Source organism: Myotis lucifugus, unplaced genomic scaffold (genome assembly GCF_000147115.1).
Source record: "Myotis lucifugus unplaced genomic scaffold, Myoluc2.0 scaffold_83, whole genome shotgun sequence".
NCBI lineage: Eukaryota > Metazoa > Chordata > Mammalia > Chiroptera > Vespertilionidae > Myotis > Myotis lucifugus.
Genome location: NW_005871131.1, coordinates 3,976,489 through 3,997,132, shown reverse-complemented (window position 1 = coordinate 3,997,132; position 20,644 = coordinate 3,976,489). Strand labels below are relative to the sequence as shown.

Below are 20,644 nucleotides of genomic sequence, written 5' to 3'. Positions count from 1 at the left end.
CCTCCTGTCTCAGAACTGCCCCCCCCCATCCCCGCCTTCCCGGCAGCCCCCTGCGCGGCGGGTGCTCACTGGATAGCGTTATCTCCCTGACATCTGCGGGTGGGCTGTGCTCCCTAACCATGTGTGTGTGCTCCAAGCACAGGCCGTGCTCACATCAGGGGCCCAAGCACTGGACACGCTGTAGGGCACTCCTCCGGGCCCTGTTGCGAGGCCCCTCTGCATTTCTCTGTGTTGGGGAAACCTGTCGACCAAGTGGGACTCCTGCTGACAGTGCAAAGACGTTGCTTCAGAAACAGAAGACATACACCCGGGCCGGGTGGCCCTCGTGCGGCGAGGACTGGCCGGGACAGGCTTCTGAGGGGGTACAGCTTATGCTGCCAGCGTCCCTCATGGGCTGTGTCTTCAGAAAGAAGCTTCTCAGGAGAGTGGTTTCATTCCCCGCAGCTGTCCTGCAGGGCCGCCTGGGTGGCAGTGCTTGGCTGGGGAGAAGCAGGAGACTATGGGAGACTCTTGTGATGCCAGATTAGATTGTAAATGTGAGTGAGGTGGAAGCTGGTGGAGGAATGCAAGGGTGGGGAGCCCTTCTCTCCTCGGTTCCTGGCAGCTTCCCCACCCCAGGAGGGTGGGTCCAAGTTGCCTGAGTGCGCCCTGGACTGACAGACTTGCTCTGAGAGGCCTCATGGTGGGAGGCCCTGCCAAACTGATGCCCTCCCACAAGGAGCCCCCAGGCTGCATTCCTGTAAAAGCGTGCTCTGCCCGGCTGGGTGGGGCTTCTCTCTTTTGAGAGGGGCTACACCCTCTGAATCTGGAGTCAGACACATCTGGGTATGAATTCCAACTTGGCCACCTACCTGCTGGGTCACTTATAGCATATGGTTTAGCCTCTCTGAGCCTGAGTTGATCTCATCTATAAAATGGGGTAATGGTAATATACCATTATACCATAATATTATATGAAAATATATTATGACACCAATTTGTAATATACTACTTTTTAAAGTATGGAATGCCATTATCATGTGTTACACATATTATAAGGTATAACCCCATTATAATATTACCTGTATGTCATGTATTAAAATGATAATATACCCTAGAGTCATAACCTATCTTATTATTATTGTGAGACTTAGATTATGTAGGCAAAGTGTTTAGCACAAGGCCCGGCACATCATGTAACTTAATCACTGTTAATTATTGTGATTGTCATTTTCTGTGAACTAAACCTTTACCCAGAATGTTCTGGTATATGTTGTTGTTTTGGAAGCAGCGAAGCTCATCAAATGATTAGAAAGCAAAGCCCAGTTATAACCCAGGAGGGAGGGGATGGAATCCAGGGAGAAGTATTGTTGAGTTCTAAGTGTTGTTGTTTTTAAGGGAGAACTGTCTTTTCAGAAGAACTTAGACCAACATGTTACTTAATAGAGAAGGATATTAAATCTAAATAACCACCCACGAGTTCTCTGTTTGTCTTGAGATGTGATTAGCCTGCAGTTTTATTGTTGTACATGTGGGTGAGGAGGAGGCTGGGCAGAGAGGGGGCTGGATAGAAAGACGCATAAGCTGGGGTTCATCTGTTGTCCCAGCTTTTCCATGTCAGTCCTGTGTCCCTGGATGAAGGCTGTTCTTGGAGCCAGGATTTGGGGGGGTGGGGGCAGGAGCGGGGGGGGGGGCTGGCACCGTGCTGACATCTGTTGAGAACTTAGCAGACATAGAACTTAACTCTGTGTGCTGGGTATTATTTCTCCCAGGAATCTGAAAGCTCAAAAAATTAAGCCTTATGCTAATAAAACACCATGGGATTTGAGACCAGACTGCTGAGATCAGGATCCTGATTTTACCTGTGTAAGGACAGTGAAGTCGCTTATCCTAGGTCTCCATTTTCTTGTCTACTAACTGGGTACAGTAATGAACCCCAGTGTACAGTGTGAGAGTCAATGAGGGTGACTTTATGGGCTATTAGCATATGCTCTATTAAGTACTCAATACCCATTAGCTGCTGCTATTCCAGGAATTACCTTGCATGTTATCTCTTTTGTGTGGTAGAGCCAATCAAGATTTTTAAAAAATATATATTTTTATTGATTTCAGAAAGGAAGAGAGAGGGAGAGAGAGATAGAAACATCAATGATGTGAGAGAATCATTGATCGGCTGCCTCCTGCATGCCCACACTGGGGATTGAGCCTGCAACCCGGGCATGTGCCCTGACCAGGAATGGAACTGTGACCTCCTGGTTCATAGGTTGATGCTCAACCACTGAGTCACCACGGCCAGGCGCCAATCAAGATTTTTACCCAGACCTGACACCCTGTGGAGCCTACTCAGTGGTCACTGCTGACCATGGCAGGGGACTATGGAAAGGTGCAACTGTCATGTAAAAACCAACAACATACCCTTTTGGTACGGCAGTGACTGAAACCTCTGGGAAAGTACAGGAGGACCTTTTTCAGGGATGCTTTTTGGTGAGATGGCCAAGCAAACATGACTTGAATATCCATATTGACAGAGGTGACATTTCTGGGAGGAGGGATTTATCACCCCAGAAAGATGTTTGTAAAAGGCGTCCTGTAGGTATGTTGGCAGCCACAGGATTGCATTCACTTTACAAGACGGAAATGAGGTGTCCCTGGAGCCGCCCAGCCACATTGCTGCACTCTCCTTCCCTAGTTATCTGCCCCTTGTGCAGGCCTGACCTGAAGCTGTCTCCATTGCATCTGAGGAGACTGGCTCATGTGGAGAGATGAATAGGTGAGGGAACCAATTCCAACTTGTTAGGCAGTGGCTCCATGTCCTGCTGGTTGTCCCTTTAAAAGTCTAGAGCCCCGGTGTGGCCTGCGTGGAGGTGCTGGGACTCCCCAGGGCCCGTGAGCGGGGAGAGCTCCAGGCTGGGCCGAAGCTATAAACATCACCTGGTGGTGTCCACTGGGGACTCGTGTGAGTGTAAGAAAGAAAGATCAACGTTGGGAGTTTGGTCTGGCTTTTTGATATTGCACCTAGTTTGAATTTTCGAATTTATTTTATTTTTGAAGGGTGAGGGATAGACTATTTTAAGGGATTCTGGAGCTGTCCTCCAGGGGCTGGGAGGGAGTTTGGAGTGAATTTGGCTGCTGGAGAGCGGCCTCCGGTGCCCGGGCCATTTCTCCAGGCATCTTTGTTTTTGATGAAGCTGCATCTGAAGCCGGCGATTTCCGCTGAATATCTAACCAGTGAATAACAAACACACTGTCTTGTCTTTTCTTCTCTTTTAGGCCTAAAAGGCAGCGGCAGAACAACTTTCCCATGTTCCCCTCTCCTAAAGCCTGGAACTTCAGAGGGGTAAGTGTTTTCCCTGGGTGTGTCCCGGTCTAGAAGCTCCAGAAAGGGCCCTCTCAGGGTCGCTTTACTCACCAGTCTCCACTGAGAAAGCTTCTGTGCTTTACACTCGGGAAGTCACATTTGCATCAGCGGTCGCGGTTTAATTAACAAATGGAAGTGGCCCAATGAGTGTCCGCTCTCCCTGAAGGTCTTGGGCTGCTGGAAGCATCTTGAGGAAGCCCAGAGGTGTCAAGGTTGATGGGGTGGGCGTTGTGGCTGTTTTCTTGGGAACGTGGAGGAAACCCGTGCACAGTGAAGAAAAAAAGAAATAAAAAATGTGCAGTCTGTTAATATATAGATTTATGACTTCATGGGGAGCTTTGTTTTCCAGAAGTCTGTAAGCTTTAAAGAGACTTTAAAGGTAATCATAAAATTCTCCCAATCTCAAAGTCATAGACATTTAGAGGTGTAGGAAGGGTCAGATCTAACCTCCTTTTGATGCAAAGTTTTCTTCCTTAAAATAATAATAATAATAATAATAATAATAATAATAATAAAGTGTATGGAAGCCCTACTGTGTGCTAAAATGAGTACTAGCTTTGACTTCAGGAACAAGATCTTTGCATGTATAAAGAATGCTCTGAGCTCTGTTTCACCACTAGGCCTTTGCATGCCTTGTTCCTTTTGCCCAGAACACTGTCCCCAGCAGGCTAGCACCACACTCCTACACACACTACAGCTGGCCCACCCACCTTATCCATCGAGTCTAAACCTTGACATCTCCTCCTGTGGGAAGCCATCATGACTGCCCCGAGTCTGAGCTAGAGGCCCCTCCTGAATGTGGACCCCTGAACGTTCTTCTCATTGTTGAGATTTTAGTTAGCTTTTACTGAAATGCAGGCTTGGAAGCCCCAGCGTCAGGTATGTAGAGACCCTCTCACTCTCTCTTGTTCACTGCAGTATTCCTAGTTCTAGCACAGCACATGCTTAACTAATTTGTTTAATGAATGAATAAATGAATCTTCTCACATCCATCAGACACAAAATCCACTTCAGATTGTGTTTCAAGTTCAAGTCTCTGGTCTTTTCAGCACTGTTTTTACTGGTTCAGTTCATCTTTAATATTCTACATAGATCTCAGTCATTTTCCTTATGTCTTATTTTTAAAAAATCTAGACCATGGCTCTATTTTAGCTAAGTTTACAATATGCTTTCATTGAGTACAAGGAGAATTGTGTTGACCTCTTAAGTAGATGTGTAGGTCTTACTGAATATGTCCGGTAACTCCTAAGTTGTTTATGGCTTTGTGGATAAGATCCGCATTTTTCCACGTATGTTCAATTGGATGATCATCACCATTAAGTGAAAAAAGACTTGTGTGGTCAAATAAATGTGGGACACAGTGAGAGGAAAATTAAGTATGTCCACTGCTGCAGGACTTCTCAGACATTTGAGTGTCGATGTGTATGGGAGCTACATTAAGGAGAGTTGATGGAGTTTGTAGCATTTCCCAAAGTTGTTGATAATGAACCTTTTGTTGACAAAATAGGTCTATGGAGAAATTAGACCTCCTGTGAGCAAATTGGCCTTTAAAACATTTTTGTTTATTGATTTCAGAGAGGAAGGGAGAGGGGGGGAGAGATAGAAACATCAGTGATGACAGAGAATCATTGTTCAGCTGCCTCCTGCATGCCCCACACTGGGGATGGAGCCCACAACCCAGGCATGTGCCCTGACTGGGAATCGAACCATGACCTCCTGATTCATAGGTCGACGCTCACAACTGAGCCACACTAGCTGGGCAAGTTGGCCTTTTGAAGGCATTTATTTTCTCTCCCTCTCTACCCTCCCTTCAATGTATCCTATCCTTCCTTCTGATTCTATAGTGGTCACTAGCCAAGGCTTGGGGTACACCTAGGGTGACCCTGGTCTGGTCCTGGTTTTAGCAGTGAAAGTCCCGTGTCTTGGGAAACTCTTTAGTTCCAGGCAACCTGGGATAATTGATTACCTTACCTGTGGCTGTGAGACCGCTTCAGCTCAATGTTTTGTGAACGCTGGGTTACAGAACTTGCTGCTGAAGAACCTGTTAGACACACACTTGGTGTAGGTGTGTGTCTAATAGGTTCTTGGCCTTATTCTTGCAGTGGTAACATTTAAGGGTAATGATTTCCCACGACTTTTTGGAGCGAATAGAGTCTGCTGGGTGGTTAGGTCAGTTGTGGTGTTTACCTTGGTCTCTTGTCCTTACTTTGACTTCTTCTGGCTCCTATGATTTATTGGTAAAGTTAGACAGACTGAGATCAAGATATACCAGAGTGAGGTGGTTTGGGGCCTTGGTCAACTGCCAGTTTGCCCTGTGTTCAGATCTATTCTCTCCGCCTCGGAGCATAATCCTCCATGACATGGGGGTGGAAGGGAACCCAACCAAGTGGGAACACGCACACCAGCCAGGACATGCTTTATAACCCTCATTATGGTGATGGCAACCAAAGAACAAGAGCAACTCAGAATGCAAGGATGCGTTATCCAGCTGATAACATTTTCTACAATGAGATGCAGCTCCCAGTCCTGCTAGACTGAGCTGTGCTTGCTGTCCTCAGGCGTTTTGTGAGTGCTTTGTTTTCTCCTTCGTTGAGAAAGTAAGGTTTTAGGACTCTGTGCTAGCAAATTTCCCATATTTATGTATATGGCAGAGGAAACCATTATCAGCATTTGGAGTTTCATTCCTCTTTAGCTTGTAAAGAAAAAGGATCCTGTGTCAGTTCACCCCGGTGCTGGGCATTGGTGGGTTTGGGGGTGGGGTGGGGAGAAGAGGTGGTGAGAAACGGATTGGAAAGGCCAAGAGGGGAAGGAGCCGCATGGCTGTGGATGAGAACTGGGGAGGGACACACGTGAGGGCTAAGGAGGGAGCTGGGGACAGAGCACAGGGAAGATAGGAGTAGTTGGCGGCTTAAGGAGCAGACATTTTGGGGAAAGAGTTTCAAAATACTTTTAAGGAAAGTCTTTACCCCCCTCTTCGTCTTTCCGGGAAACATGCACTGCAGATCTGCATCGCTCCTCAAGGCATTAGGAGTAGCATTTGCGGTTTTCTTTTCTTTGGCTGGAGTTTTTGGTTGTACAGAGGCTAAGGCAGGGCTGGTGACACTTGGCTGTCACGTCCCTTCTACCTACCAAGCAGTTTAGCCCTTTCACGAGTTGTCGTTGGTATTAACTGCAGATTGTGTCCTTCGGTTCCCACACCTGTCTAAGGAGACAGGCCCTAGGTGTTACCCACCCCTTAGGACTCCTCTACCCTTCCAGGCAAGGGGTGGTGCTCTTACCAGACCCCTGGGTGCTACAGATACAGTCATGGAGAGAAGCCAAGACAGTGGTCTTGGTTGGAGCAGTTGTGGTGGGAACATTACAAATAAAACCAGAACAGAATGGGGGGAATGAGAAGGCAGGAGCCTGGGGGGGTGTCTTGCTTCGAGACAGCTCCTCTGTCAGGTGCTCACTGCACATCTGGTTCCCATCTGGTTGGGGCAGATGAGCTCAAAATTTCCACCCTTGTGAAAATATTTGCTACAGCCCTTCCAGTTAGCTGAAAGACAGAGAGAGAGAGAGAGAGAGAGAGAGAGAGAGAGAGAGAGACTGATTCAGGGAGGAAACTTATCCTAGAAATGTGAAAATTTCAGGAGCACAACTTCTGCCATTGCCTATTGGTCACTTAGGAAATACTTAGTAAGACCTACTGTGTGCAAGGCATTCTTTACATATCAGAACTGAGGTTTCAATTAAATATCAATCAAATTTCAGGGCTATACTCATCTTGTCTCTTCCTCCAGTGCCTGGTTTTCACTATTGCTTACCAGCGGTTCTCAACCTGTGGGTTGCGACCATCGGAAAACACATATAGCATATCAGATATTTACATTACAATTCATAACAGTAGCAAAATTACAGTTATAAAGTAGCAACGAAAATAATTTTATGGTTGGGGGTCACCACAACATGAGAAACTGTATTAAAGGGTCGCAGCATTAGGAAGGTTGAGAAGCACTTTGGGAAAACATTTTTAGACTCTGGGCTTTACCCTAGTGTCTTGTCAGGACTCTTTGAGTTACAGGTGATAGAGACTCAGTTACAACTAGCTCAAGTGGACAGGGGGTTGATTGGTTCATTTGATGGAGGGGCACTGAGATGGGTAGGCTTCAGGTACGGTGCTATTCTGGGATGCTCCCTCTCAGCTTTGTCACTCTTGGGGTATTGGTCTTTGCCTACTACATGTGGACTTTTTTGAAGAGGGTGATCACATGCAGCTACACATTCCCAGAGAAAAGAGAGAAATTTTTGTTTCCAGGGTCCACATAGGAAATCCCCGTGTAGGATTCTGATTCTTGGGTCACATACCTTGGCCAATCACTGTGTGGTCAACAGGATTGGACAGGCCTTGGTCACGTGCTCCCTCTGAGGGAGCTGGGTGGACAGGGCTTGTGATTGACAGCTCCCCTAGGGCCACTTACTGAGGTGAGGAAGGGGCATTTGCTCCAAGGAAGAGTTTGGTACTGTAACTAAAAGGTAGTTGGTTCCTAGACAGACAGGAAATCAGGATGACTGCTCCTGGGGTCGCTCAGAGTTGGAAGTCAGGACTAGAACCGTGTCTTCAGACAGTAATCCTGTGCCTGCTCCTCTGCCTTAACACATCCCTGGTCGTCTGTTTGGAAGGAAGTTGACAAACCCTCTGTGTAGCTGAGTGGTTCTGGAAGCTCAGACTGAAATTCATAATTCAGTCGAGTGACCGGATCTCTGATACTCAGAGCACACCTGGTCAGGTTCTTGTTTATTGTGGCCTTACCATGGCTACTCTGCAGAAGAAGGCGTCTGGCTTTCTCTTCTCTGCCAGCCTCAGTTTGTACATTTTCATCCATTTAATGAACACTAGAGGCCCAGTGCACAAAATTCGTGGACAGGTAGGGTCCCTAGGCCTGGCTGGCGATCAGGGCCAATCAGGGCTGATCAGGGCCTTCCTTCGCTCCACGCCGCCCCCTGGTGGTCAGCGCATGTCATAGTGAGCAATGGAACTCCTGGTCTCCCAGTCGAACTCCTGAGGGGACACTTTGCATATTAGCCTTTTATATATATAGATTGGCTTCAGGCAAGGGTTTGGCAGTCCCACATGATAGATAATATTTATTCCCACTTCACAGACTAGGAAACTGAGCCCATATCTGCTAATTGGCATATCTGTCACCTCTGTAGTAAGTGTCAGAGCCAGCACTTGAACTCAGGATTGTCTGTCCCCAGGCCATTAGAGCACACTATCTCTTTAAAACAAGGCTGATGACATACCTTTTTCCAAAGGAGTTTAGACGTGAAGATCTTTATAAAACAAGGGAGTGTCCTGTGCTAAACTTTTCATCACCCAGAATCCCCTTTCATTCCCTTCTACTCCCCTGGACTTCAGTTTTAAAGTTTTGATCTTTCCTACTGTATTTGTGAAAAAATAATTTGTTGCTTCATTTTGTATCAGTAATTATGACAACAGTAACAGCTCCATTAATCCCAGGTAACTCACCCCCAGCATTTCATTACTATACAAGGCATTATGTTGAGCACTTTAAGCATATCGTACTTCCCAGAACAATCCCAAGAGGAAGATGTTATTTGAGCCTCATCCTCATTTTAGAGATGAGGAGATAGGGCAATTTAGTTTTCTAAATTACCACAAATTTAGCAGCTTGTAGCAACACCCATCCATTAGCACACAGTTCTGTAGGTCAGGGGTTGGAGCATGGCATGGCTGGGTTCTCTGTCCAGGGTCTCACAAGACTGAAATTGAGGTGTTGGCTGGGGCGGGGTCTTTTCTGAGGCTCCTGGGCCTCTCACAACCTCTTTCAGGTGATTGGTTATCGGACTGAGGTCCCTGTTTCTTTGCAGGCTGGCAGCTGGGTGTCACGCTCATGTGACTCCTTCCATCTTCAAAGCCAGCGATAGAGAATCTCTCTCACATCAAATATCTCTTCATCTTCACATCTCATTCACTTGAGGAGCCCAGTTCCTCTCAAGGGCTCACCCCACTGGATTAGGCTCATCTGGATCCTCTTCCTCTTGATTATCTAAAAGTCGATGATAATGAGATCCCATTACTTCTCAGGTTCTGCCTGTACCCAAAAGCAGGGGATTATACAAGGTGTGTACCCTAGGGGGTGGGGATGTTGGGGAGTTCTGGAATCCTGCCCACTCCATTAGTGGCTCTGGTGGCGCTTGCTCAGGGTCACATGACAAGGGAGTAGCAGAGCTGGAATTCAAATCTGAGCTCACCTCATTCCAAACCCATGTTCTTTGCCAGCACCTTTTAGAAACTTCTCGTGAGTATGAAATTACTTGCAAGTGGGGAACATATGTGCAATATTCACCTTATATTAACCTCCTTAATCTACAAAGGACTCTTGCAAAGCAATAACCCAAATTGGAAACCCAATAGGAAAATTATTGAAGAATTTGAATAGGCAGCACAGAAGAGAACATACATATGACCAGTAAACGAAGTCAAATTGTTCACTCTAACTCATACTTTAAAAATGTTCTTAAGTTACAAAGTAATAAGAAATAACACTATAATAATATATTTCACTTATTTAGCTCTTTCATTGTTAGCTACTGATTCCAGTGCTTTGTATGTCATCACATTCCCAACAATCCTTTAGATAGATACTGTTATTACGCCCACTTTCCAGATGGGCAAACTAAGGCCCAGAATCTTAATTGCACATCCTCAAGGTCCCACTGCAGTCTGGCTTCAGAGCCTGTGCTCTCAGCCATGTAATTGCTGAATGAGTGCAAATGATGCAAAAGCATATAATGTAAAACATGTATGTATAGCTTTAAGTCAGTAAGTTAAGAAAAGCAAACTGAAATAACAAAAACTGAAACAATCCCCTTTTGTAAGGAGATAATATATTAATATATACACAGAAAGAAGCCCGAAAGGCTATCACTGTTGACTGACAATTTGGGGCTGGTGAGGACCCAGGGAATTGCTGCTGTGTTAGTTAAATATTTTTGTAATGTTTGATTTTTTTAGAGAGAATATATCCTATATAATAAAAGGCTAATATGCAAATCGACTGAACAGCGGAATGACGGGTCACTATGACGCGCACTGACCACCAGGGGCAGACGCTCAACGCAGGAGCTGCTCCCTGGTGGTCAGTGCGCTCCCACAGGGGGAGCACCGCTCAGCCAGAAGCCCTGAGCCGGACTCACGGCTGGCAAGTGCAGCAGCAATGGCGGGAGCCTCTCCCACCTCCACAGGAGCACTAAGGATGTCTGACTGACGGTTTAGGCCCGCTCCCCTAAGGGCTCCTGGACTGCAAGAGGGCGCAGGCCGGGCTGAAGGACCCCCACTGAGTGCATGAATTTCGTGCACCAGGGCCTCTAGTATTTTATAATGAGTGAAAACAATAAACTTGTAATAATTAAAAACAAACTTCCTCAATCACAGTCTTCCATAAGCAAGAGGAGGTTTATTATAAAGTTTTGGGTGCTTAGAGAACATCAGGGTGCATTATTGAGCACATGTGTGGCAAACATCTGGGGACATAAAATCTGGGCACATAGAAGAGACCCCCCCCCCCAGGGTACTGTCTTCCCCATCTTCCCACACTCCCACCTCCCTACTGCCCTGATAGTCTCCATGCACCCTGGGGAGTCTACTGTCTGCTGCCCCTGGACAGCCCAACCTCTGAGTCTGGTGGACAGTTTTGGGCAGTTATTGTAAAAGCTTAAGTGGTGAAAAGGCACATTCTTTGGGGTCAGAATGCCAACTGGATACTTCAGACAAGACACCTTTCAGAGCATCAAGCCCCTTATCTGCAAAACAGGGACAATAATGCTGTTTTCTCAAAACATGAGACTTGGCTGTAATGTGTAAAGTGATCCAAATAATGCCTCCATGGAGTTAAGTGTGCAGAAAATATTAGCTCCCTACAACCAGGAGTCTCTACTACCTGCAATGTCTGTTTTATAAACGTGTACTTACTAGATGCCTTTTCTATGTGCGGTGCCCCCTCAAAAGGAAAAACTGACTCTCTCTGGTTTCCGCTTAGACCTCTTGTCTCATTTCCCTTCAGGAGGGGGAGCAGCCAGCCTGCGATTAGATGCTGACACCTGTGAGGAAAAGCTCATGTCATCTTCCGTCTGCTGACACCAAAAATATGCCAGGCACATGGAAGCTCATTTTTAGAGTCAAAAGCAGTTTCTTTTTTTGGTCACATGTGAGGTCTCTGGGGGCAGTGGCTTGTATGTCTGCTGTGCCAATCCTGCATTTTTGATGCAGGGTTTATAGATTCTTCTATTTTATGCAGTTATCAATTCAGTTATTCCCTTTCTGTGCATTTCATGCACAGAGTTGTGTATGGTGAAAGATACTTTTGACTTTAGTCTTGTGGGTTAATTAGGAAATCCTGTTGCAAGTGACGGAAACTCAACCAAAATTGGCTTAAAAGCAAGGGAGAGTTTTTAATGACAGAGGTGTGGGGAATATCTCATGGGGTGCAGCGGGGCCTCAGGAGCCCCTGGAACTAGGCACCAGGACCCCATGAAGGTTTCCGACTCCTCTCTGTTATTCACTGCCTTTTTTTTCTGCTGACGGACTTCCTCCATTTCTTTATACCGTGGACATGCAGCCATCTGCAGAGAGGTAGCCTTTTTGCTCTCAGAGCCAAAATTACCAGGGAGGAGTTTTGATTTGCCCAGCTTGGTCAGGTGGATACTCCTGGACCAATCAGCAATGGCCATGGAACGGAGTTCTGCCATACCACTATGGTGGCTCCCATGGTAACCATTGTAACCTGGAGGAAGAAGGGCAGAGGCACTCGATAGATGCAAGCAATTCTTGTCTACATAAGTCTTCCCCACCTCTCAAGTGAACAAAACTCCTATTTGGTTTGATTTTTTTTTTCCACTCCTGACAGTCTGATCTGGGAGCAAAAATTAGACTGTTCATGTGACAAAAAACAACAGTTCTATAGATTAATTGAAATGCTAGCAGCCCCTGGAAAATTACATTCTGAAAAGGTTGAGACCATTTCTATCATATTGGGAAGTAGTAGAGCTGAGTTGGGGGTTTTAAATAAAAGGTGGGCCCACATTCTAGAGATCTGGGTAGTGGGAGAAGCGGAGGGAGAAGGCCAGCTGAGTATATGTGAGAAAGGACAGAGGCCCCTCTGTAGGATGGAAGAGGGTGGGTGGCACAGTCTTATTTTGAGAGATTTAAATGTAATCCTTGTAGCACCATTAAAATTTTTCTTTGCAATAAAAAAATAGGTGGCCCAGAATCAGTCTGCTTAGTGGTTTGTCACATTTATAACTTTTCAGGGAGCCCCCCCATTTTTCTTTTAATCAATTTAGCCTTTTTTTTTTTCAAACACACCTTATTGATTTTTTACAGAGAGGAAGGGAGAGAGATAGAGAGTTAGAAACATCGATGAGAGAGAAACATCGATCAGCTGCCTCCTGCACATCCCCCACTGGGGATGCGCCCGCAACCCAGGTACATGCCCTTGACCGGATTCAAACCTGGGACCCTTCAGTCCGCAGGCCAACGCTCTATTCACTGAGCCAAACCGGTTTTGGCCAATTTAGCCTTTTATTATACAAACAGTATCACAGCAGTGATCTTGTCACCTCCTAAAGGCCCTCAGGCAGTTTGAAGACGGAGGGGATGGTGTTTTTGAGAAACGGAGGATTCCACCAAATTGGAAAATTTCTTTTCTGAAGCTGAACCTCCCTCCTCAGTTTTCCTTTTCCCCTTCCATGTTAAATGTTATTTCTCTATTTCCTGCCCATGTCAGAAGCTGGGGATGGGAAGTGAAGCCCCTTGCATGGGGGTTAGTGAAAGTCCTGTCACTAAACTTTTCTTCTCTCTCATCAGGTTTTTTTTTCTTTTCCCAGTGAATATGGCCCATTTAATGGATTGGACTGGGTTTAGCTCATTGTGACTATAAATAGCTGCCCCTCCCCTCCCCCCTTTAAAATGCTCACATCACACTGTCAGTTAAACCAATTGAAACATACAACTGGAAGCAAGGGCGGGCGGGGGGGGGGGGAAGATGAGTAAGTTGAACTATGGAGAGGATGCAGATGGGACGGAAGGATCCCACCTGAATCCTGGGGTTTACAATGCCAATACATCCTTTCTCTCTATTGCATCGGCCTTCTCCACTGATGATGTGGTTGCCAGGACCAGAGTTGAAGTTCAAGCAAGAGGCCCACAGACTGAAGGTTCCCTGGGCCAATGACATACACTTGTTTTATCAAAAAGACTCAAGGGCAGGTATACCTGGTCAACAGCTGCAGTTTGCCGATTAGCTGGGTAAACATCTGACTAATTTCTATTTCTTGGGCAGAGGAGCCAGAGTGGGTGTCTCCAGTGGTGGCCAAATAAGGCCTCATGTATGCAAGTGTCCATGCATACTTAGTGCCTCGTAAGTCTCACACATATTTAGTGCATAACAAACAGTTAGTAACCAGGTATCTTATAAATATTAAGTATCTTTTGCTCTTCTACCCTTTCCTATCTATGTTTAGCACACACATGCTCTACTTACTAACCACTTATTATACTTAACATGACAAAATATTTCTGTTATTGAAGATGAGTAAGTCTTACAAATGTATTCATCTTCAGTAATTGAAATAAATATTCTCTAAAAGCAAGTTGAAATGTTCATTTCAACTTGATTGCATAGGTCCCGTTTTTAAATGGGCTGCCATATATAAGCCTGATGATGAAAATTTTTCTTTTACTTGATTTTTGGGCCTCCCACATTTGTCATCTCCTACCCACGCTTTGTCCTTCTGCCATCAACTCTGGAAATCTCAATGAACACAACTCCTGGACCAGCCTTTTTGTAATAGTAATAGCACGATTATTACTGCTGACTCCCACATGGTACTGGTAATGGAACCAACTGGATTAGATGTTGCAGCAACAACATGGACCATCAGTGCCCAGACCTCCTGTGTTCAGGGAGGAGGAAACGTTCTGTGCAGATGGTACTAATGCACAATGTGTTTTTGTATCATCAGGGCTGACTTTACTTAACATTCATTTAGAAAAAGGGGGGGATGAGGCTGATTACTTGTTTATGAGCAGATGAGGCTTTGTTTAAAATCATAGCTGTGCTTTGAGGAAGGTGCAATAGAGTTGTATCAGATATGCATTTAATTTATGCAGATTCATTGAAGAGGGGTTGGGAGAGAATTTATGACTCAGCTAGAGTGTTAGATTTATGGTGAACCTGCTGTTCACTCTGTTGATCCCGATAGGGTGAAGGTGATTCTAGACCCCAATGTGGGGTTTTTGTGCATCATGCACCCTAAAAACAAACAACAGCTTCATCTGGGGTCAAACTAAAGATGTATGTACAGTGTTTGTTCCAGCAGGGGAGGGGCAACTATTGAGTGTGGTTTATGGAGAGGGAGTGTCAGGCTTCATTCGGTGTCTTTGTAAGGAGTTTCATGATTATTATTTTCACTCTGTATGCTATTTTTCCAACTTTTTATTATGAAAAATTTTGAACATGGAAAGTTGAAAGATAAGTGCAATGAACTCCCACCATCCAGACTCAACAGTTGCTAACATTTTGCTTTACCTATTTATCCATCTCTAGCTATTTATTTAATTTGGCTTTTATTTACTAAACTAGAGGCCTGGTGCATGAAATTCGTGCACTTGGGGGGGGGGGGTCCCTCCACCCGGCCTGTGCCCTCTCGCAGTCCAAGAGCCCTTGGGTGATGTCCAACTAATGGCTTAGGCCCACTCCCTCCTAAGCTGGCAGTTGGACATTCTTAGTGCTGCTGTGGAGGCAGGAGAGGCTCCCACCACCACTGCTGTGGTCGCCAGCCTGTGAGCCCGGCTTCTGGCTGAGCGGCGCTCCCGCTGTGGGAGCGCACCGACCACCAGGGAGCAGCTTCTGAGTTGAGTGTCTGCCTCCTGGTGGTCAGTGCGTATCATACCAACTGGTCGTTCTGCTGTTCAGTCGATTTGCATATTGGCCTTTTATTATATAGGATTATTTCAGATTTGTAGATATCATGACCCTTCATTTCTAAATAACTTCAGTATATGTCCTAAGCATAAAAACGTTTTCCTATATTACCAAACCTAAGAAAATAATTATCAAACCTAAGGAAATTACCAGTCAACATTCAGTCTATATTTATATTTCTCCAATTATCTTTAAGAGTTGGTTTCCCCCAAAACCATGCAAGGATCATGCATTGCATCTGGTTGGATTTTTTGTTTGTTTTTATTCAGTTGAGAACCATGATTTTATTTTGTTTCTGTGGTGTGTTTTTGTTTGTCTGTTTGGTTTTTTTCAGCTCACAGGATAGTCTCAGTTGCCCCACCCCAAAATCCCTAAGAAAACTCTGATCCCATTAGCTCTTCCTTCTGTGGCCAGAAAGTCAGGGTCAAATGGATCTGCCATTCACCAGCTTGAGCAAGTTACTAACCTCACCAAGACTCAGACTTTCCATCTGAAAACTGTATCTAGCTCATAGGGTTCTTACAAGAATTAAGTTAAATAATCCACATCAAATTTTTAGCACTGAGTCTCTGACATACTAATTGCTGAATACTTTCCCCTATTATATCCACTCAACAGAAACTGGGCCACATTGGGAAAAGTGGGGCAAATTTCCTGGAAAGAGAATGCGGCAAAGATACCCCCAAAATTATCAGTATAATAGAAAAACTTTCCATTTATCTAATATTTTTCCATGTTATAGAATGATCAATTTTCGGGCCTTGAGATATGGGAGTCTGAGTCTGGATCACTTGCTTTTTGCATGTATGTGTTATTAAATTAAAAAAAAAACATTGGAGGTATATGGGATTACGCACTGATTTAGAGGGAGGAATTAAATGAATTTTAAATGTAGCTTAGATATACTTTTGAACACGCTAATGTATTCTGATAAATGTTGACTTATGGTCTTTCAAATTTTATGTATCTCGAGAAGTTTGGCAGTGGATTCAGCCTGAATTTATTTTGCTGACATCTCTGCACTGGGCGTCGCTCCGTACTGTCACAGCCTGGTACATCAGACCGACTGGTCTTGGCTTCTTAACCATGGCACCTTAGTTGCTTAATGAAAACACCCAACAAATGTCTACATTCTTTTCATGCTTGTGGTTTTGATTGCATTTTTATATGTGGGAAAAGTTAACATCTTGTTTTGAATAATAGAAGAAGATTATTTTGATATTGAGGGAACATTTGAAATCATTGACCTCAGCAGGTTGGTCTAAGGATTGGAAAATTTTCCACGAGTCGTTTTTCACCTACATAATTAAGCAGCCTTTTAAAATATATTTATATTGATTTTAGAGAGTGTAAGGGAGAAGGATAGAGAGAGAGAGACATCCATCAGAGAGAAACATCAGTTTCATAGGGGCTGCCTCCTGCTTGCCCCTAATGGGGATCGAGCCTGCAACCCAGGCATGTGCCCAGACTGGGAGTTGAACCATAACCTCCTAATCATCCTTTTAAGAAGTGATAACTTGAAACACTGGCGAGGGTGCAGTAGGAGGATGCTCTCACAGGTGTTCAGTGCCAGTGGTACTTGATCTCATCTTTCTGGAAAGCTATTTGTGTCAAGAACCATAAACATATTTATAGTTATTGGCCCAATAACTTCACTTCTAGGCGCTGTCCTGGAGAAGTCACCAGGATTAAGATTTATGCACAGAGATGCTCAGTGTGGCAGTCATTATAATGGTAGAAAAAAATGGAAAAAGTCTACGTGTCCAACAGTGTGGGACAGTTGCAGTAAATTGTGTTTTATCCATATGAGTGCATGCTATGCATCCATAAGGGATGTTAAGGAAGACTGTTAATTCAGGGGAAATTTTTTATTGTTATTTTTAAAGTAGGAAATAAAATTGTATATACAAAAAAAATTCATAGTTGAAAAAAAATTTGTTTAAAAGGACTGAAAGAAAATATGCCAAATTATTAATAAGGATTTCCTCTCAGTAAGTGGAGTTATACTTGACATTTTTCTTTGTTTTGTTTTGAGTTTTCCAAGTTAGGATGCATACATACATACATACATAATTTTTATAATCGAGGAGAAGAAAATAGAGGTGAGAAGACATATATTTAAACTGAAGGTTTGAAGTGGAGTTTTAGGTTTGAACATTTGAGAATAAAAATCACCCCCAACAGGCATAAATCTAACTTAGAAAAGCTCAATGAATTGGTCTAAATTCCATAGTTATTTAAGATGGAATTTTAAAATATGGCATGTGTTTGTGGAGGAGTTTCAAATGTGAGAACTTGGTAAAGGTGAACTTGAAGGAATTTTGTCTTCCTTTTCTAACAACAACAAAAAATAGCCATAAATCTTACTTGGATATTTGAGAGGGGAGGGAAGCACCTTAATAAGAATGAATACTGTATAGTCAGGAGAAATCATAGCTCTAAAACCATCATCCCCCCAAAGAGTTAATAATATCCCAAAGATTAATAGGTAACTCAATTGCATCTTACTACATTGGGGCACATTATTTTTATGGCTTCTGGATGATGGCTTGGGATAATACTTTAGAATATCACTTTGGGAAAATTAGAGAAAAATACCTAATATGGCAGCCTTTCCTTCTCATGGGCTTATTATTGAAACTCAGAGGACTACAGATTGCAAACATGGCTTAGGAATTTTGGTGTCAAAAAGATACTTAGCTTGCCCTGGCCGGTGTGGCTTAATTGGTTAGAGTGTTGTCCCGTACACCAGAAGGTGGTGGGTTCGATTCCCAGTCAGGGCACATACTCAGGTTTCGGGTTCTATCCCTGGTTGGGGAACATACGGGAGACAACCAATCGATGTTTCTCTCTTCCCCCCTTCTCTCTCTCAAACCAATAAAAACATATTCTAAGATGAGGATTTAAAAAAAAAAAGATACTTGGCTTTAAAAAATACCCTCCATCCCCAAACCCCCTAATAAAAATACCCTCCACCCCAAAATAAGTTTTTCACGGTGGAGCTTGTTTAATTAAAGTCGAATGCGTTTTTCTTGGGGCCAACTTTTTCCAGGCATCAAGAGGTTTAATCACTAAATTCTAAAACTTCGCAAGAAGGGAAATTCTTGAGTTTTAGGCTGGAATAGTCTTTTCAAGTCTACAGAATTGGCATAAATGTACAAGATTTGCCGTTCTTGAGACACAATAAAGTCTCCTGTTGCCTATTTGACGGCTGTTCTTGAGACACAATAAAGTCTCCTGTTGCCTATTTGATAGTCTTGATGTCATGTCTTTATTCCCTTCTTTTAAAAATATACTTATTTTATTATCCAGAGTGACTAAGAGGCCTGCATGTGTGCCACTAAATGCTTGTTCGCGCTTTGCTCTCCTTTCTCTCGCACCCACTGCTCAGGAAGTGACTGCTCCCTCTTGTTTCCTGAGTCATTCTGACGTAGCTCACCCCACCCCGTCCCCTCCATTGAGTTCCTCCTACTTGACATTATCTCTCTACTTGAATAAATGCCCATTTCCCTTCACTTGTCCACTGCATTTTTTTTTCTATTTTAGGGTTTGGTTTAAAGACACATGTTGCCTACCATGTGTATCTTACATGCAATTTTGTGTTATCTAGTGGTATCAAACTTCTTTAATAAGAAATATTTCTGCTGTAGCCCGTCTGGTGTGGCTCAATGGTTGAATGTTGACCCATGAACCAGGAAGTCACGGTTTGATTTTTGGTCAGGGCACATGCTTGGGTTGCAGGCTTGATTCCCAGTAGAGGGCATGCAGGAGGCAGCCGATCAATGATATTTCTTTCTCATCGATGTTCCTATTTCTCCATCCCTCTTCCTTCCTCTCTTTCTCTCAAATCAGTGAAAACACAGTTTTTTAAAAAGTGCACTGGACAAGAATAGGAAAAAAATCCCTTTACTGTTAGGCAGTAAATAGACAATGCAAGTCAGTCAGTTAATTTTAGAAATTCTAGTTACTTATTTAAAAAACCTATGTCTACATGTGTACTTCTGGAAGAAACACAGAGTTGTTTTTCTGGATGTTCTCCACTCAGCGGCCTTCTGTTTCTTACACTAGACACTGGTTTTATTTCTAGAAAAACTCAGTCTTGAAAGTCTCTGGTATAGTCCTAGCTGGTTTGGCTCAGTGGATAGAGCATTGGCCTGCAGACTGAAGGGTCCCAGGTTCGATTCTGGTCAAGGGCACATGCCTGGGTTGCGGGCTTAATCCCCAGTGTGTGTGTGTGTGTGTGTGTGTGTGTGTGTGTGTGTGTGTGTGTGTATATATATAACGAAAGTCTCTGGTATAGCTATAGGAGGAGATAAAAACATTTTCACGTGTTGTTAGTTGTGTTTATTTAAACAAAACCATGCAACTATTGTTGCTTACAGTCACGGGGCTCATTCCTGCTGGCCTGGCAGTGTTTATGTTGGCAATGGTGAGCAGATGCTATCAGGAGCTCATTGTGTACTGTTTGCATAGTGGGATGGGGCATCCAGCTCAAGCCAGTTTTTAAAAATGTGTTAAATTAGTTGAATGATTTTTATTAAAGTGCTGTCTGGTTGGTAAGGTGCAGCCTGTGACTGATGAGGTAGAGCTCAAGTCCCTAAGAGGCCCCCAACCGCCGCTGATGGGCTGGGTTAGCAGGTTATTCAGCTTCTAGAACATGGATGCACCTGGAGTGGGTCGGCCACCCCACTGAACGGAAGAGAGGCGTCCGTGAATGATAACACTGGTAAAGGCAAGTTCCTTCGCCACATTATCCTTTGATGCTACAGGTCCTTTGAACCTCAGAGGACCCAGGGCTATTCCAGAAACTTCACCCAAAGTGGTCACAAAATAGTCATAGGGTTGGAAAGTACAGCCTAGGGAATATAGTCAATAATATTGCAATAACTGTGTATGGTGTCAAGTGGGTACTAGACTTATGGGTGGATCACCTCATAAGTTATATACATGTCTAAGCACTATGCATACACCTGAAACTAATACAATATTGAATACCAACTGTCATTGAAAAAAAACTATTTACAAAAAAAAGAAAGAAACGTCGCCAAGGGAAGATCTGCTGATTTTCCTTAGTTAATAGCATCTAAACAAGGTTTTCCTTCAAGAACAATTATCCAGTTATCCAATGGGATAACTCAGAAGCAAGAATGTTAAAGATACGTAGTGTTTGAGTTTATTTATTTTTTGCTCTTAGAACAACTTCATTACTTGACATCTTGATTGCAGTAGAAAATAGGGAATGATGATTTTTTTTTCAGTCTCCTTAAGCCACTAGCATGTCTCCTAGCAAAAGTTCTCAAAGTGTGGTTCGTGGACA

At 44.0% G+C, this 20,644-nt stretch overlaps 1 protein-coding gene across 1 annotated transcript in view; it reads left to right on the top strand.

The window, feature by feature from the left end:
- ARHGEF3 (Rho guanine nucleotide exchange factor 3) overlaps nt 1-20,644 on the top strand; it is a 242,527-nt gene that overhangs the window by 63,112 nt on the left and 158,771 nt on the right. Inside the window, exon 2 of the mRNA XM_014457705.2 lies at nt 3,250-3,316. Coding sequence (XP_014313191.2) covers nt 3,250-3,316 — 67 coding nt within the window. The remainder of the gene's footprint in view (nt 1-3,249; nt 3,317-20,644) is intronic.